At 40.9% G+C, this 18525-nt stretch overlaps 1 protein-coding gene across 2 annotated transcripts in view; it reads left to right on the top strand.

The window, feature by feature from the left end:
• The first annotated feature begins 5304 nt into the window (after nucleotides 1-5304).
• Nucleotides 5305-18525, top strand: part of LOC126502234 (intelectin-1a-like) — a 142616-nt gene continuing 129395 nt past the window's right edge. Inside the window, exons 1-8 of one of the 2 annotated variants that reach the window (XM_050143107.1) lie at nucleotides 5305-5386; nucleotides 5582-5645; nucleotides 6995-7087; nucleotides 7715-7962; nucleotides 8284-8442; nucleotides 9176-9296; nucleotides 10086-10189; nucleotides 13868-14121. In XM_050143107.1, coding sequence (XP_049999064.1) covers nucleotides 5582-5645; nucleotides 6995-7087; nucleotides 7715-7962; nucleotides 8284-8442; nucleotides 9176-9296; nucleotides 10086-10189; nucleotides 13868-14020 — 942 coding nt within the window. In that variant the 5' untranslated portion in view covers nucleotides 5305-5386 and the 3' untranslated portion in view covers nucleotides 14021-14121. Of the gene's footprint in view, nucleotides 5387-5581; nucleotides 5646-6994; nucleotides 7088-7714; nucleotides 7963-8283; nucleotides 8443-9175; nucleotides 9297-10085; nucleotides 10190-13867; nucleotides 14122-18525 lie in introns of those variants that run through there. The other variant, XM_050143106.1, reaches the window with a different exon arrangement.

The raw sequence follows: 18525 nt of genomic DNA, 5'->3' as shown, positions 1-18525 counted from the left end.
CAGTTATGGGCCATCAATCTTAGCTAAGCCTTGTGTTTTATAAGGACCCTTGTTGGCAGCAGTGTGGTGTTGGGGGACATTTGATCCCAATGTTAACCCAGAGTTTGCATTTGCATTAGTTAAATAAAATTAACCTTAGGTCAGGAGACTGGGTTAGCAGCTAATTGACAGAAAGTAATTATAGAGCATTGGAGGGCACCTGGAAGAGACAAAGAGATGCCCTGGCAAGAGTAGGGAGGGGTTTGGAGGGTCTTTGCTTTTCCTGTTTTGGCAGAGTTGAGGAATAGGCTCTCTTTGGGAGGCAATGGCAAGGAGAGAAGGTTAGCTAGATGCTACTCAACCTCTCTGAACTAGTGTGTTTTCACTTAGGTTTGGAATCTTGTGTTTTATTTATAAATACAACGATAGAAATTTATTTAAAACTGACTTTAGTAGAAGTGGCAGAGCCAGTGCCTGCAGGAAAAGAATTCCTGTCAGGCTGAGGCTTGAGCTGCCAGGTTGCTGCCAGAGAAGCTGTGCAGTAACTTGCAGAGTGACAATCAACAGTCGAAATAGCGGTAGATTGAGGTGCAGCCACTGTGCTTAGAGATAAAACAATTGTGTGGAGAGAGATTGGAGTCAGTCAATACTAGAAACAAGAGTTAAGATGCTCAAAATGGAGGCCAAAATCTTGCTGTCCAGCATCTGGCCCATGGCCAGGTCATAGTCTTAAGGCAGGTGTTTCACACCCTGCCAGTTGTTATTACAGGAATTGCTATATAGGGAGGTGAATTGTGGTAATTTCATGTGGAAGTCCTTGTTCAGTGCCTCAGATTGTTTATGTTTGGAGATAAGGTTTTTTTAAGATAGTGATTAAGTGTAGCTGTTTGTTGTTTAATTACTCTTTACTCTTTTGCTCTTTGGGTAGCCTGCCACCCAGCTCCCAGATAAATACACAGAGACTTTTTCTTATTTATGAATGCCTGGTCCTGGTTTGGTTTGTTGCTAGCCACCTTTCCTTAGCTTAAATTGTCCTGCTTACATTTTGCCTCTGGGCTTTTACCTTTGACTATTTCTGTATATCTTTCCTTCTTACTCCATTGCTGGTGACTGGCCCCTTATGTCCTTCTCCTTCTCTTGCTCCTTCTTCTTTTTCTCACAGATGTCTCCCTTTATTTATTCTCTCTGCCTTCCAGCCTTACCTATCCTTTCTCCTGTCTTGTTATTGATTGTTCAGCTCTTTATTAGACCATCAGGTGTTTTAGACAAAGTAACACAGTCTCACAAAATTAAACAAATGCAACATAAAATAATGCAACACATCTTTACATCATTAAACAAATGTTCCACAGCATAAACAAATGTAACACGTCTTTAAATAATATTCTCCAATGAAAAATAGATAATTATGACAGTTCTTAATTCAATACAGATAGTCTATTTTAAAGATGAAGAAATCTGAGCCCAGAGGGAGGCATCAGGAATACACACAGAGAAATGAAAGACTATGATAAGAAAACACAGTGAGAAGGTGGTTGTCTACAAGGTTAGCAGAGAGGCTTGAAGGAAGAACCTTGATGATACACTCATTTGGATTCTGACCTACAGAACTGTAGGAAAATCAGTTGACAGTGTTCAGGCCTCTTAATCTTACTGTTCCCCAAAGAAGAATTGTGGCACCACAGAACCCATTTGTGGTCAATGGGGAAGCCATGAAAAAGCTCCTAGGAAATTCTTTCTCGCTCATGAAAAAGATCTGTAGAAAGAGAGGATCCATTCTCCCTTGTTTTGTGGCAATACATGGAACAGCAGCAGCTACTTCGAATGTAGTCATAGGTGAAGAAAGAAGGCAACAGAAAAAGCCTATGGTCTTGAAGACATAAACAAACTAATATTTCAGTTGAGCCTGGAAACTCTTCTCTTTCTAGAGTTCTTATTTAATGAAGTGATATGTTTACTTTTTATTTCATTTTTAATTGTGTGTGGGTGTCTGTGTATGCACATGGGCATGGGTATCCATGGAGGTCACTGGTGTTGGACCCACCAGACATGGGTGCTGGGAATTAAACTTAGGTCCTCTGGAAAAGTGACATGGTATGGGAGGTCCTTCTGTCTATGTGTTGCTTTTATTGGTTAATGAATAAAGAAACTGCCTTGGCCTGTGATAGGGCAAAAGAACAGAGCTAGGCGGAGAAAACTAAAGTGAATGCTAGGAGAAAGAAGGGTCGAGTCAGAGAGAAGCGATGGAGTTGCCAGAGATAGACACTGGGAATTTTACCCGGTAAGCCACAGCTATGTGGCAATATACAGATTAATAGAAATGGGTTAAATTAATATGAGTTACCCAATAAGAAGCTAAAGCTAATGGGCCAAGCAGTGATTTAATTAATATGATTTCTGTGTGATTATTTTGGGTCTAAGCTAGCCAGGTGGCCAGGAACCAACAAGCCCCTTTCCCCAACAGTGGCATGCTCTCTTAACTGCTGAATCGTCTCTCCAGTCCTGATAGTCTTACATTTTAAATTTTTATTGAAAATAGATTTTTCTCTCATACAAAACATCCCAACCACAGTTTTCCCTACCTCCACTCCTCCCAGATCACCCCAACCTCCCCTCTCCCCCAAATCTACTCCCCCTCTATTTCCTCTTTAAAAAAAGAACAAGCCTCCCAGGGATAGCAACTGAACACAACGTAACAAGAAGGGAATGGAGGAGAATCTGGGGGAAGGGATGTGGGAAGTGGAGACTGAGAAGAGAGAAGGAGAGGAGGCTGCCATTGGGATATATTGCATGAGAAAAGATACATTTAGTGGTGGATATGTCAGAAGAGCAGCAGGTGGAAATTGAGCTTTAGGAGTAAGCTCATCACACTGCAAGGCCCTGATGGGTGAATCTTGGGTAGGAAAGGACCCAAGTGCTTGATTCCAGAATGACTCTTGTTATGGCTATGCCTTTACGTGTTTGCTGGTATCATTTTTCTCTGGTATCTGGCATGCTATGAATGGGTGAGGGAGATCTTCACTGCCTTTAATGTAGTGTGATTGTCGCATGGAAATATCCCATTCTACTGAGAATTTTACCTGTGGATTATGAAGATGCTTTCTTCCTAATCTGTACTGTTTAATTGAAGAAATGGTTTTATACAATAATAGTGTTATCTTAATAGAATTTTGATGATTGGGGGCTTCTAACAAATGTAGTAAGGGATTATAATGCAGGTTGGTTTGGTGGGGAAATTAATATAGGTAAAAGTAGGATATAGTGTTGCCTCCGCCCTGATAAACAGGGGCTGCATAGGGCAGAAGATAGGAACTGGGGAGTGTGATGAGGCTAGGACTTAAGAGTTTTACATAAGGAGTTTAGGTTAATGATTAGGAAAACAGTTGAATCTCAGGAGTTAACGCAAGTGCTTCTTGATATTGGGAAATGTGTTCATGGCGTTTGGTATGTGACATGGGCTAAAACAAAGCCTTAAACGACCGGCTCTGTGTAAGTAGAAAACAAAGAATTGGATGGTTACTTAAGATAACTGGACAGGGTTCTAAATGTGAAAAGTGAAGCAAGTAATCTGTTTTCCTGGGAATTAGAAGAGTTACTGCCTATTTACTCAGTTATGGATGACGGGCTCCTGATCTGTGAGAAGTCTAAAAGACAAGTGTTTGACTAAGTGTGGGTTTCTCAGGAAATGCAAAGAGATGTGCTTAAGAAATGTATTGGGGCTGACTTGTTTCAGAAAAATGTTTTGATGGTGATTATGTAGTAACGATATCTTTTCGTTATGCAGAAAATCCTCTCTGTAATGGACATGGTGTAGGGAATCCAAAAAGGGTGTTTAAAAGAATAAAGAGGATATAGAAAATGATAGACCCAGGAGGTGCATGTTTGTGTGTGTGTGTGTGTGTATTTCCCTTTTTCGTCAGCCCCAGAATGAAATTTCACTCCCTCAGATAGAAAGATCAACTGAGAAATTAGTCAGAGACTCCATGGCTCCCCTTCAATTGCTGAGCTGCTGAAGACCCATTCTTACAGCAGCAATCTAGGAACCAATAAAATAAAGTAGTACAGATAGGGTCTTCTATTGCCCAGGGTGACTTCCAACTCAAAATGTCGATAAAAAATGGCCTTGAATTTATCCACTAAAAGATGTACAGATTTTATTTATGTGTGAACAGTTCATTTGTTTTGTTTCTAGGTTCTTATGTACCAGAGGCTGTCCTCCAATCTGACTATGTTGTAGAGGATAATGTCAAATTTCTGATCCTCCTACTTGCACTTTCAAAGGGAAGGGATCAGGCATGTCCCACCATACCTAGTTTATAGGGGTTGAAACTAGAGCTCATGTATACAAGGCAAACGTTCTACCACCTGAGCTACATGCCTCTGTTTCACTTTATTCTACCAACCTATCTGAGTTACATTGTATAAATCAGTCCTTTGAATAACAAAGATATAAATATAAGCTTAACAAAAAGGTGACTCCCAAAGGATTGCAGTATTATGGGTAATATAATAAAACTTTGTACTAAGGATGCTTCATTGCTAAGGAAAAGGCAGTTCATTCCATTATAGAACAAAGTGGTATCTGAGAACTGGAGAAAAAAAAGGTGGGGATAGAGGAAGCTCAAAGCATCTTCAGGGGGGGATGTCTAGTGAATTCATCCCAAGTTCAGTCTATTGTAAAATTTCACAAGTTTGTGGTAATTATGAGAAAATCAAGGACAAAGAGTGAGGGTTATATGGAACTCAATTTATGCAGACTAAAGGTTTATATTCATTCTTAAATTATTATTTTACTATTTTGTTATTAAACTTTTCTTTTTATAGTCAGATTTTATGTTGTGTGTCTATAATCCCAGCACTTGGGCGGTGAAATAAAGAGAATCAGGAACTCAAGGATATAGTCACCTAAACAGTGAGATGGAGGCCAAGCTGGCTACATGAAATGTACTCTTTGATACATTGTAAACTTCCCCCAATGAGGGTAATTATAAATATTTGTCATTTTTTAGTATTTGCTGTTTTTAATCTGCCAAGAAAGACACACATAAAAAGTTCAAATGGGTGTCAAATGTTGCAAAGTCTCCTCATCTATTTCCTTTTTGGAAAATACACAGTTCAGTAAAATTCCCAAACCTAGTAATAGTGCTAGAACATGATATTTCTACATATGTCTTTTTGAGCCTTTAATCCCATGAGTCATCACTATACAAAGAATTTTCCTTTAGTAAATAAAAGTTGCCCCTGCAGTGGCATCCTGCCAGGAAAGGGGGAGCCTGGTAAAGTCTGGGCTATTCTCACCAGGCTCTTCCCATAAAAGGACAAGAGCCTCACCTGGACCACACTAGACATCTGCAGAGGAGAGAGAAGCTTACCTTAACTCAGTAGGCAACTCCGAGTTTCTGGCCAGGTACGGAGGGGAAGGTAGTTTTTGTCAGTGGAAGAAGGAAAGTGGACTCCAGTTCAGGTCTGCTTTAGGACCCAGAGATGCAAGGAGTTTACAGGAAAGGAAGAAGCCTTTAAGTGGGACTACATAGGAGCTGAGACTGTGATGGGGAAAAGGATGGTCTGGATAGAGAGTGACCTTCTTCTTTCCTTTCTCTAGATGACCATGATAAAGTTTGGTTTCCTGATGTTTTTCATTGTGGTCACCAGAAATTGCAGTTCAGGTGAGTACTAATACAGGACCCCAGATTCCTCAGATCACCCTCTAGTTTAAAAGGAAATCAATACTAGATGGGGTTGCTTCCATGTCCTGGGTCTCTGAGAACGAGGGATTATACATTTGTTATTGTTTGTTTGTTTGTTGTTGTTTGAGACAGGGTTTTTCTGTGTAGCCCTGACTGTCCTGGAACTCCATCTGTAGACCAGGTTGGCCATAAATTTAGAGATCTACCTGTCTCTGTTACCAGAGTGCTATGATTAAAGATGTGTATCACCATAGCTTTACCAATCATTCCTTTAATGAAAATCAAAATTAAATATAATTGTATTGTTTTCCTATTCCTTTTTCTCCTTCTAATCTTTCCCAATTATCCCCATTCACACATTCTACAAAACTAAATGCCTCTATTTGTTTAATTGTGTGTATATATACACACACACGTGTGTGTTTCTCTCTCTCTCTCTCTCTCTCTCTCTCTCTCTGTGTGTGTGTGTGTGTGTGTATGTCTGTTCCTGGACATGTAAATACAACACAGTCCATGACATTAGGCTGGGTACTGATTGCCTCTTGAAGGAATTGGCCAGTGGCAATGAGATTGTCAAGGTAAGTCCTGGTCCAGATTCCGTACTTGTAGATCTAGGGGAACTGCTGTAAGAACTGCCCCATCCTACTCACTCCCTATGTTTGATATCTTTGCTTTGGGGTTTCAGTGCCAAGTGCTCAGTCTTATTTGTTCCAGAAGAATGTTTTCTTCAAGTCTGCTCTTTACAAGAACTCAACATTATTTTAAAATATGTAATTCCTCTTCACTGTAGTTTTAAGGAAAAAGACAAGTCCCTAAATGCCATCTTACTTGATCTCCACATGGCAGTCTTTTTTCAGCTTGATATGAGGCAATAGGGAGCTGAAGCTTGACACAGTAAATACAATCCAAAAATACTTGACTGGGAAACATGGAGCTACTTACACCTGAGCAGCTCTTGCCCCAATGTTCTTATTTACTTCTACACTTCTAGGTTCTCAGATGACTTTGAGGGAAGATTACAAGGCTTTTTTATTCCATGGTCTCTTGGTCAACCCTCTGCACTGTCTACCTCACGACCCATGCTCCAGGCACATTAGTCTCCCTGCATTTCTCCTACCTGCAAAGTTGAACATCACTTTATTTTTCTTTTTCAGGACTTTAGACACCAAGTTCTCCACACCTTCGAATCTTTTGTCTTTCTTCCTAGTTAGAAATCTTGCTGATTCTCAGATGTCAGCTATGAGAAGTCGTGGAATGAGTTTAGGATGAATGACATGGGAGGCTGGGTGTCCCATGAGTGTGAAACTCTGCATCTTCTCTTGTTAAAGGGAACCTGGACACCAACAGCTGGGCCAATCCTGTGTCTTCCTCTCTGTTCAGAAGCTGCAAGGAAATCAAGCAGGAGGTCACTGGGGCACGAGGTGAGTGATGAACATTTAAAGAGCACACTGTGATCCTAACACTTGAGAGCCTACGGTGAAGGACTGAAATCTCCAAGTCAACCTGGGGAGACCCTATCTCAGAAATGCAGACATATAACCCCAAATAGGAAATCAGGTTTTGTCCTCTGGAACAGCTTTATTTTTATATAGAAAACGTTACAAAATATACATAGTGGTTAAAAATTGACACTTAACTCATTTTAAGGATTTTCAGGGGCCATAAAAACTTTCACAATGGAATGAATCACCACTATCCATTTCCAGAAAGTTTTCATTTCTTAAATAGAAATTCTGTAGCCACCAAGTAACAAATCCCTGTATTCCCTGTGAGCTGCTGCTCTGTTTCCTACATCTATGAACCTGTCAATTCTTGTTACCTCATCTGAGTATCTGAGCATGCTTCATAGCTCATATGTGTAAAAGAGTTAACTTACTTTTAAAAGATTTATTATTATTATCATTATTATTACATAGATGCATGTGTCTATGTTTGGGAACATGTACATCTATGTGCAGGTATTGCAGGTAGATCTTAGAGCCATTCCAAAAGCAGAGATGGACAATGAGCCTGAAAACAGGTGGACTGTGGACTGCTTCTCTCTACAGATGGCCTCTATTTCCTCCGCACAAAGAATGGTGTCATCTACCAGACCTTCTGTGACATGACCACTGCTGGTGGTGGATGGACCCTGGTGGCCAGTGTGCACGAGAACAACATGCGTGGGAAGTGCACAGTGGGCGATCGCTGGTCCAGTCAGCAAGGCGACAGAGCAGACTACCCAGAGGGGGATGGCAACTGGGCCAACTACAACACCTTTGGGACTGCAGAGGGGGCCACAAGTGATGACTACAAGGTTGGTATACTCTGAAGTCACTTGGGAAAGCGTGAGGATGCGAGTGTAGCTCAAGGATGTCATGGAGAGGGTGGGAAGGTTGTCCTTCAACATGGGCGAAGAAGTGAAAAGTACTTACCTTGAATCCTTCCAAGTAGGGTTCTCGGTAAGTAGGTGGTGGTGGTGGGACCACTGCCATTGCAAATGGGGGCACCTAAGCACAGCTGTCCCTCTGTCCACTTGGAGCCCAGAGATATCAGCTCTGCTGGACACTGTGCATGAAGGTCTTTTGCTTAGTGAAATCTCCTGGTCTGGTCAGGCTCTGTGTTGGTTGCTTTCCAGAACCCTGGCTACTTCGACATCCAGGCTGAGAACCTGAGCATCTGGCATGTGCCCAACAATAGCCCCCTGAAAAAGTGGAGGAACAGATCCCTGTTGCGGTACCACACTTATAATGGTTTCTTGAAGCACATGGGCCATAATCTGTTTGGCCTGTACCAGGTATTTATGATTGTTAACCAAGGCTGCTTTTCATGGGTGTGGAGAGAAAGGCAGGTGTTTGAGGTTCAGTGGGCTGTATTCAATATTTCCCTTATTCTAAAGAGCAATGAGCCAAGAATCGCAAAGAGTAGGGGTGTGTGGAAAAGAGAGTAGAGAAGTAGGAAGGGGGGTGAAGAGAAGATAAGAGGAGGGAGGGGTCTAGAGTTTCGGAGAGACACAGACCAAAGAAGGATTCCTTCTTATCTGAGAGTTGGGAAACAATCTCAGATACAGTTACTTCTCTGTAGATGGTAATGTTCCTGTGAGTGCCAATGCTGCCATCCTTACCTAGTGGATTCTTGATGGAGGTGGGACATTTGTCTATCTGTTGCTTTCATTGGTTAATTAATAAAGAAACTGCTTGGCCTTTGATAGGACAGAAAATTAGGTAGGCAGAGTAGACAGAACAAAATGCTGGGAAGAAGGGAAGTAAGGCAGAGTCGCCATGATTCTCCTCTCCAAGGTGGACACAGGTTAAGATCCTTCCTGGTAAGGCACCACCTCATGGTGCTACACAGATTATTAGAAATGGGTTAATCAAGATATGAGAATTAGCCAAGAAGAGGCTAGAACTAATTGGCCAAGGAGTGTTTAAAAGAATACAGTTTCTGTGTAATTATTTCAGGTAAAGCTAACCGGGTGGCGGGAAGTGGCCCGCTGCACCTATTACAACAGATTCTTTTGTTCCTTGTAGAAGTACCCGGTGAAAAATAATGGAGGGAAGTGTTCTACTGATAATGGTCCAGCAATACCTGTGCTCTATGACTTCGGTGATGCTCAGAAGACAGCCTCTTATTACTCCCCCAGTGGCCAGAGTGAGTCTCTAATGCTACTAAATCCTTTGCAGGACACTCGGTTGTGATAAGTAGCAGTCATTTACCATCCACCACAGCCTGCTTCTCTTCTGTGAGAGTTTGTGTTTTTGCTTCATTCAGTTGATTGCCCTTGGGCTCTCAACTATCACTAACCCATTTTACAGATTAGGAGACTGGAGCACTGAAGTCCATGTAGTTGCCTGAGATCACAGGGCATAAGCAAGAGAGTTGGCATTTGCATTGGGGAAGCATGGTTCCAAAATCTACTCTTGGCAACCTTATTATCAGTCAGAGGTTTCTTAGAAACAGACCAGGTGCATGTGCACAGGGCTGAACAACAGGAAAAAAAATAGTATTTTATTTTTGTTTTGAGGGGTGACTGACATGTTGTTTGATATAAATACAAGTATGACACATGCTCTTTATGAATGCTAAGCCTGTTCTGTATAATTTGAAGCTCTTCTTATTTATTCTTGGAATGTAAGGCTTTAAAGAAAATTTAGCAATGTCAATGTGAACAGGACCAAAATGAATGCACTTGCCAACTGCTGTGACAAACCCTGGGAGATATTCAGTAGAGACCTTGCCATATCAGAAATTTCTCCATTCAAGTTCTGGCAGATGGGGACCTTTTTAACAACTGGCTCTTATGGTTTGTGAACAAGAGTAGGTAAAGCTCCCCTAACGGATCTCATATTTTAGGCAGTATTTCCTGGCACCACAAAACCCTGGTCTCACAGCTATTTCTAGAATTTTCCTTGAATGCTGTTTCCTGTCTTTTGTTTTCAGATGAATTCACTGCAGGATACATCCAATTCAGAGTGTTTAATAATGAGGGAGCAGCCAATGCCTTGTGTGCTGGGATGAAGGTCACTGGATGTAACACTGAGCATGTGAGTCTGTGTAGTGACCGAAGAAGTACATGAATAAGATTTAAGTTGCCTGTGTGTGTGTGTGAATACTGAGTATGGAAGACTGCCATGTTAGTGTGTGTACCTTTATGAACATGTGACATTTTCCTGTACCATACTTGGTCTCAGGAACTAGAGCTTCTTTGGAGATACAGATATTCTGTCTTATTGAAAACCAGAGTCAACATTACAAACTTCTAATGAACTGTGACTGTTTGTTTAGCTTTTAGAATAAAACACTTGCTACCTCGAGTCAGGATGACACTTGCATTCAGGAAGTCCTGTGGAAGCCTTTGGGGGCTGAGATTGTTAGAGAGTCACTCCCCATCCAGGATTTAGCTTTTAGTGTAAAACAAATTCTATCTAACCTTTTCCAGTGTTTATACAGATTTTCATTGTGTTAAGTAGTGACTAGGAGAGTCCTGGACATCTGGTAAACCTCTCCCAGGTCATTCTCCTCCCTATCACAAAGAATTTCTCTTGTTGGATGTTGGCATAGCAACTAAGTGCCAAGGCAGGTGCACTAAGATCCACTGCAGCAATCTGATGCCTCCCCCCCCAAAGCCTGTGATCATTAGATTCATACTGTTTTATTTTCTTTCTAATAATTTGTGGCAAAGGCACACTGGCCATAGGGAAAGCTGTAACAAGTTAGCAAGTTCTGGCCAAACATGGTGGTACACATCTTTAATCCCAGCACTCAGGTGGTAGAGACAGACAGATCTCTGTGAGTTTGGGGTCTTCCTGGTCTACATAGTGAGTTCCAGGCTAATAAGACGTACATAGTAAGACCCTGTCTCAAAAAGAAATATAGCATGTTCTTTTGGGATCCAGACCTCCTTAAAGTAACAATCTGAGTAAAGGGTTGTCAGCTCCTGGAAGGCGATCCTGAAGATCTCAGTATCCACTCATTCCTCAGTCATTAGCGTGTCCTTCACCTGGTCAAGATGAGACATCTTTTTGTCAAGGTGGACCGTGGGGCTGTGATGTGAAATGGGGAGAGCATGTGAGGTTGAGAGTGTATCAAGCTGCTTCTATTTCAATATGTAAAATGGATGTGGGATATAGGAAGAACTCATTTTAGAAATGTCCAATGTTAATGAAAAGATCAGGAAACAACCTTTACATCACACCAGTGGTTTTTGGACTGTATAAGGGATGAGCACCACTTAAATGTTTTATGGGTACATAAGATTGACTTAAGCATTCTTATTTTATTTTTTAAACAATCTTTTTTATTTTACATACCAATCCCAGTTTCCTCTCCCTCTGTACTTCCTGCTCCCCCCACCTTCCTCTCTTCCCATCCCCCACCCATTCCTCAGAGAATTCTTTTTTTTTTTTTTTTTTCAGAAATGACACTGTGGCCTATCGATGACAGATTCTCTTGGGGGAAAATTTAAGCATAAGGAAATAAGCATTAAGATGACTTCCATGGCCCAAATGAGAGTCTGATGAAGTGTGGTGGATATTTGGAGCAAGAGTGGACACTAATAAGTTCCAAATATTTTAAATTTATTAATAATTTAACACAGAGAATGTTAGGAGAAGTCATTTTGAATAATTCCATAGTTTGCATATGAGGAGGTTAACATCATATGGTAAGCCAAGATGTCTGGATGCTGAATATGTTTGTGATCAAGTAGGGATATATAGTCATATGACGCTGGATTTCTAAAACACTTATTTGAACTCATTTGTATGTGTGTGCATGTGTATTCAACCGATCACAGAGTTCAAAAGGACACAGTGGATCCCTGGAAACTGAAGATAAAGTCTTTTGATTGAGTGCTAGGATCTGATAAGGAAGCTGGGATCTTAAATTTGGTTCTCTGATAGTGTCATAAGATGTTTAAACCTTGGGCCCATCTCACCAGCCCCTGTGTTACTAGCTTATTTGGATGAGATTTTTTTGTCTTGTTTCAGATATTTTTATATTATATGTGTGAGTGTTCTGCCTGCACATATGTATGTGTGTGTGTGTGTGTGTGTTACTTGAGTTCCTGGTGCCCTTGAGCCAGAAGAGGGCATTCTATACCCTAGAATTGGAGTTACAATGGTTGTGAGCCCCATATGAGTTCTAGGACCCAAACCTGGTCAATTGCAACAAGAGCAAGTGCTCTTAAACACAGAACTGTCTCTCCGACCCCAATGTTACATGCTTTGGTCATTGATGAACTTTGAATGTGATGGTGGTCCCACAAGATTTGAATTGTCAACAAGCATTGTAGTCATTCTAGCTTGTGTAAGCCCAGACTATGATGTTCACAATGACAAAACTATCAAAGAATTTCCCAACAAAAATCCCCATTTTTAAGTTATGTGTGGCTGTAAGTAATTGTGCTTTTGTTTGTTTGTTTGTTGCCATGTGGAATGTGAAGACCCTGAGTAGTGATTCTAATTGGCAGTCCAATCTTTAAGTCTTAAACTTAAGAAACATCTGGATTGGAGGAAAAGATTTTAAACCTTCAATGAATTGTCCATAACAAAAGCTAAAGGGATAACACAAAGTATAAGAGTGTTGTAAATGTGTCCCTCTGAGAAGTAGCACTTAAGGAATCAATGAAGAAAAAGTCTTGCCAGAGAACCTGAGAACAAAGGTTCAGAGAAGTCGAAGGAAAGGTAGAAAGAGATAACGATGCCACTAAAACCAATGGAAGTGGGGGTTGTGGTTCAAATAGGTCAATACTGCCAAAAGAGAGAGTCTGATGAGGGACAAAGAGTCACACTGAACTTGGCTGAGATGTCTCTGAACTCGTTAGCTATATTAGTCAGTTTTTGCTTCTGTGATAAACACCAGAGAGAAGCAATATATGGAAGGAAGTGTGCTGGCTAGACCTATGACAACGTGATGCAAGCTGTAGTCATCTGAGATAAGGGAAAAGCAATTAAGAAATTGTTCCATAAGATCAGGCTGTAGGCAAGCCTGCAGAGCATGTGCTTATTACCAATTGAAGGAGTCCCAGTCCATTGTGGTGCCGACCTAGGCTGGTGGCCCTGAGTTCTGTAAGAAAACAGACAGAGCAAGCCATGGGGAGCAAGCCATAAAACTGCACTTCTCCGTGGCCTCAGCATGAGTTCCTGCCTCCAGGAACTCCACGGGGTTTCTTCAATGATGAACAGTGATATGAAAGTGTGAGTCAAATAAACTCTTTTCTCCCCAAGTTGCTTTGGTCATGGTGTTTTATCACAGTAATAGTGACCCTGACTAAAAAAAAAAGGCCTCATTAGCTTTATGGTTTCTGAGATTTTAACCTATGTTCATTTGGCTCTATTGCTTTTAAATTGGTAGTGGGGTAGAAATATCATGCAAGAAAGTCATATCAGAGCAAGATGAATCACTTCACAGTGGCAAGGAACCAGGAAAGACCAGGAAAGGCCAGGGGGAAATGCCCTTCAAAATATGCCACTTACTCCTTCAGTGTGACCCCACCCCATCCCCAGCTTCACCATCTTCAAATAGTCCAAAACAGTGACTCCATTAGTGATTAACTAACTGATGAAGGCAGGGTCCTCATATTTAGTCCCTTCCCCAAAGTGCTGCCTCTGAATGTTACTTATCCTGGGGACCAGGTCTTCGGTATATAACACCTTTTGATAGGGAACTTCATATTCAAACCGGAACACCTCTCATTGTTACTTCTTCCCCCTGTTTTTCAGCACTGCATTGGTGGAGGAGGATACTTCCCAGAAGGTGACCCCGAGCAGTGTGGTGACTTCTCTGCATTTGATGGGAATGGATACGGAACTCCAAGTGGGTACAGCAGTAGCCGGGAGATAACTGAAGCAGCCGTGCTTCTGTTCTATCGTTGAGAACTTTGTGGTGTGGGGCTCAGACATCTTCTCCAGTCTGTGGACTCACATACACAGAAAAAATATATTGCCTATTAGCTAGAATGCTAATGACATGGGAAAGGAGAATAAATTATGTTTATTCCATGCTTGGATGTCATTGTGAATTCTTTTGGGCAGAGATAAGAGATTTCCAAAGGGTTTCTGCTGCCCTGTTTGATTCTTTTGGGTTATTAGGACTGGGAATCCTGATACAGCAAAACCCTTTTTTAAAATGTATTCTTCTCTCATATATTACATCCTGAGAGCAGCCTCTCCTCCCTCCTCTCCTCCCAGTCCCTCTCTTATCCAGCCCTCCCCTACATCCAATCCTACTCCATTTCTATTCAGAAAAGGGCAGGCTTCCCAGGACACATCCCCTCATATTAAGACTGGATGAGGAAACTCAGTAGCAGGAAAATGTTGTGGAATATTCCTTTACACTGTGTGAATAACAAACTAAATGACCAATAGCTAGGCAGGAGGTATAGCAGGGACTTCTGGACAGAGAGAGTGCTGGGAAGAAGTAAGGCAGAATCCCCAGATGAACACAGAAGAAGTCAGACGTGATGGAGGAGAGGTAAAAGCCACGAGCCATGGGACAGCCCATAGATTAGTACAAATGGGTTAATTTAAGTTATAAAAGCTAGTTAGGGACAAGCATAAGCTAAGGCCAAGCTTTAATAATTAATAGTAAGTCTCTCTGTCATTTTTTGTAATGTGGCAGCACAAAGAAAAATCTGTTCACATAATGGCATCCATCATGGGGTCACATATTTCCACATAAGAACTGACAAAGCTTTAAACAAGTTTCCAAACACAGTTCCACCATCTCCCATTTGGGCTGCATTACAGAGATGTGTCTCCCGGCAACTGCTTATGGGCCTGAGCCTCAAGTACATCATGAGATGTGCAGTGGGTTTAAGGTTTGACTCATACAGTCAGAGAATGATGCAGGTACCTAGTAAAGCAAAGCCTAGAGAATAAAAGATGGTATAGACAGTCATATAAAAAATAAATAGTTTAGGGGGCTGGAGAGATGGCTCAGTGGTTAAGAGCATTGCCTGCTCCTCCAAAGGTCCTGAGTTCAATTCCCAGCAACCACATGGTGGCTCACAACCATCTATAATGAGATCTGGTGCCCTCTTCTAGCATACAAACATACATGGAAAGAATGTTGTATACATAATAAGTAAATAAATCTTTAAAAAAAATAAATAGTTTAAAAATAATAAAGTTTTTAAAAAGAAAAACAAAATTAAAAATAAGCCTTATAAGAATGGGAAATATTATAATTATAAAAGTGACCCCAAAATTCTACCAAGGAACTCCCACAGCTCACAAACACCTTCAGTATTATGGAAAGAAACAAGATCAACTCAAAAAAATAATCAGTAGGCCTCCTATATACAAATGATAAAAGGGCTGAGAAAGAAATCAGAGAAATAGCACCCTTCACAATAACCACAAATAACGTAAAATATCTTGAGGTAATGCTTGCCAAAGAAGTGAAAGACCTGTACAAAAAGAACTTTAAGTCTTTGAGGAAGAAATTGAAGAAGATATCAGAAAATGAAAAGATCTCCCATGCTCTTGGATAGGTAGGATCAATATAATAAAATGACAATCTTACCAAAAAGCAATCTACAGCTTTAATGTGATCCCCATCAAAATCCCAACACAATTCTTCATAGACCTTGAAAGACCAATGCTCAACATCATATGGAAAAACAAAAAAATACAGGATAGACAAAACAATCCTCTACAATAAAGGAACTTCTGGAGGCATCACAATCCCTGACTTCAAGTTCTACTATAGAGCTATAGTAATGAAAACAGCCTAGTACTGGCATAAAAACAGATAGATTGACCAGTTGAATTGATGTCCCTGATATAAATCCACATGCTTATGAACACCTGATTTTTGTTAAAGAAGCTAAAGTTATACAATGGAAAAAAGAAAGCATTTTCTATAAATAGTGTTGCCATAAAAGGATGTAAAGATGTAGAAAAAAGCAAATAGACCACATCTATCCCCTTGCACAAAACTCAAGTCTAGATGGATCTAATACCTCAACATAACACCAACCACACTGTACCTCATAGAAGAGAAAGTGGGAAGTAGCCTTGAATGCATGGGCAAAGAGCCAACTTCCTGTTCCTGAGTGCAACAATTAATAAAAAGGACCTCCTAAAACTGAGAAGCTTCTGTAAAGCAAAGGACACAATCGATATGACAAAATGGCAGACTACAGAATGGGAAAAGATCTTCACCAACCCCACACTGGACAGAGGACTGATCTCCAAAATATACAAAGAACTCAAGAAACAAGATACTAAAATACCAAATATGATTGAAAAATGGGGTACAGATCTAAACAGTGAATTCAACAGAAGAATCTCAAATGGCCAAAAGGAATTGTTGAACATCCTTAGCCATCAGGAAAATGCAAATCAAAATGATTCTGAGATGCCATCTTACACAAGTCAGAATGACTAAGATAAAAAAAAAAAAACCACCAATGATAGCATATGCTACAGAAAATGTAGAGTAAGGGAAACATTTCTTCATTGCTGGTGGGATGCAAACTTGTTACAGTCACTTTAAAAATCAGTATGGCGGTTTCTCAGAAATTTGGGAATCAATCTATGTCAAGAACCAGTAATACCTCTCTTAGGCATATATCCAAAAGATGTACACTCATATCACTAAGATATTTGCTCAACCATGTTTATAGTAGCATTATTATTCATAATAGTCAGAAGCTGGAAACAATGCTTCTCAACCAAAGAATGGATAAAGAAATTGTGGTCCATTTACTCCATGGAGTACTATTCAGTGGAAAAAAATGACATCTTGAAATTTGCATGCAAGTGGATGGAACTATTTAAAATAAAGTATCCTGAGTGAGGTAACACAGACCTAGAAAGACAACCATGGAATGTACTGACTCTTAAGTGGCTAGTAGATATAAAGCAAAGGATAGCCAGCTATAGTTCCATGAATCCATGAACCCAGAGAAGCTAGATAACAAGGAGAACCCTAAAAGAGATATACATGAATTTCCACTGGTAAGGGAAAATAGACAAGTTCTCCTGAGAAAATTAGGATCATTAAGGGAGGGAAGGGAAGAAGGGGAAAGGGAGGGAAGAAGAAGAGGGAGGATGAGAACATGAGAGAGTGGGATGGTTGAGATGGGGGAAGGACAGAGACGAAGAGCAAGGAAAGTGATATCTTGATTGTGGGAGCCATTATTGGGCTAGCATGAAAACTGGCACCGGGGAAATTCCCAGGAATCCACAAGGATGACCCCAGTTAAGACCCTAAGCAATGGTGAAGAGGGTGCTTGAACTAACTTTTCCCTGTAGTCAGATTGATGACTATCTTAACTGTCATCATAAAACCTTCATTCAGCAGCTGATGGAAGCAGATGCAGAGATCCACAGCTAAGCACTGGGCCAAGCTTCCAGAGACAAGTTGAAGAGAGGGAGGAGCAATGAGCAAAGGGGTCAAGACTATGATGGGGATACCCACAGAAATAGCTGACCTGAGCTAGTGGGAGCTTACTGACTCTAGAATGAAAGTGGTAGAACCTGCATAGGACCAAACTAGGCCCTCTGAATTTAGGTGACAGTTGTGTGGCTTGGGTTTTCTGTGGGGCCACTAGCAGTGGGATCAGGCTTTATCCCTAGTGCTTGACTGGCTTTTTGGAGCCCATTCTTTTTGGAAGGATACCTTGCTTGGTCCTGATTTAAAGTGATGTGTCAGACTTTGTTGACACCCCATGGGAAGCCTTAAACTCTCCAAGGAGTGGATGGGAGTGGGGTAAGGGGATGGTGAAGGGAGCAGGAGGAAGGGAGGGAATGGGAACTGGGATAGGTATGTAAAATTAGAAAAGATCATTTTAAAATAATTAATTAATTAATAAAAATGGAAAATATTATAACACAGCGAGTGTGGACCTTATATGCCACTTTGTTAATTTTGATTATTTTTGAACAGCTGCTGAGAGATATTGGATGTGGAAGGTACTGCTAAATTCAACCGGCCTATATACTTCAGAAATGCCTTAATGTTAAAATGGAAGTCAAACATGTATTATGTTGTGGAAGAGGTAATGCTCTTGTTTCTACAGGAAACGAAAGGCTGTGGGTTCCTTCCAGGTGTGTAATTAAGAGATCTTATCTGACCAGGGGAGACCTCCTGAGTACCTTGGCTACAGACCAAGACTTTCTTGGGGAGGAAGCCAAGAAAGACTACAGGACAAGTGATGTGTAAGCTGTGCATGGGAACATCTCAGGGACGAGATGAGACATGATAAATCTTGTTGGCTACAGATTCCTCATGATTAATCACTGCATGCCATCCTTTCATATGGCATGGATAGAGATTTATATGACAGTTTGGTTATGCATCCCAAATGGGTTTAGAAAGTTGACAGATGCCTGCTCAAACACAGAACATAAAGTCATCCTTTTTTGTGGAA

This window comes from Alexandromys fortis, unplaced genomic scaffold, assembly GCF_014885135.2.
Source record: "Alexandromys fortis isolate MF-2015 unplaced genomic scaffold, M_Fortis_MF-2015_v1.1 scaffold_51, whole genome shotgun sequence".
NCBI classification, from domain to species: domain Eukaryota; kingdom Metazoa; phylum Chordata; class Mammalia; order Rodentia; family Cricetidae; genus Alexandromys; species Alexandromys fortis.
The sequence above is the reverse complement of the archived record's forward strand: the minus strand, read 5'-3'. Positions and strand labels throughout refer to the sequence as shown.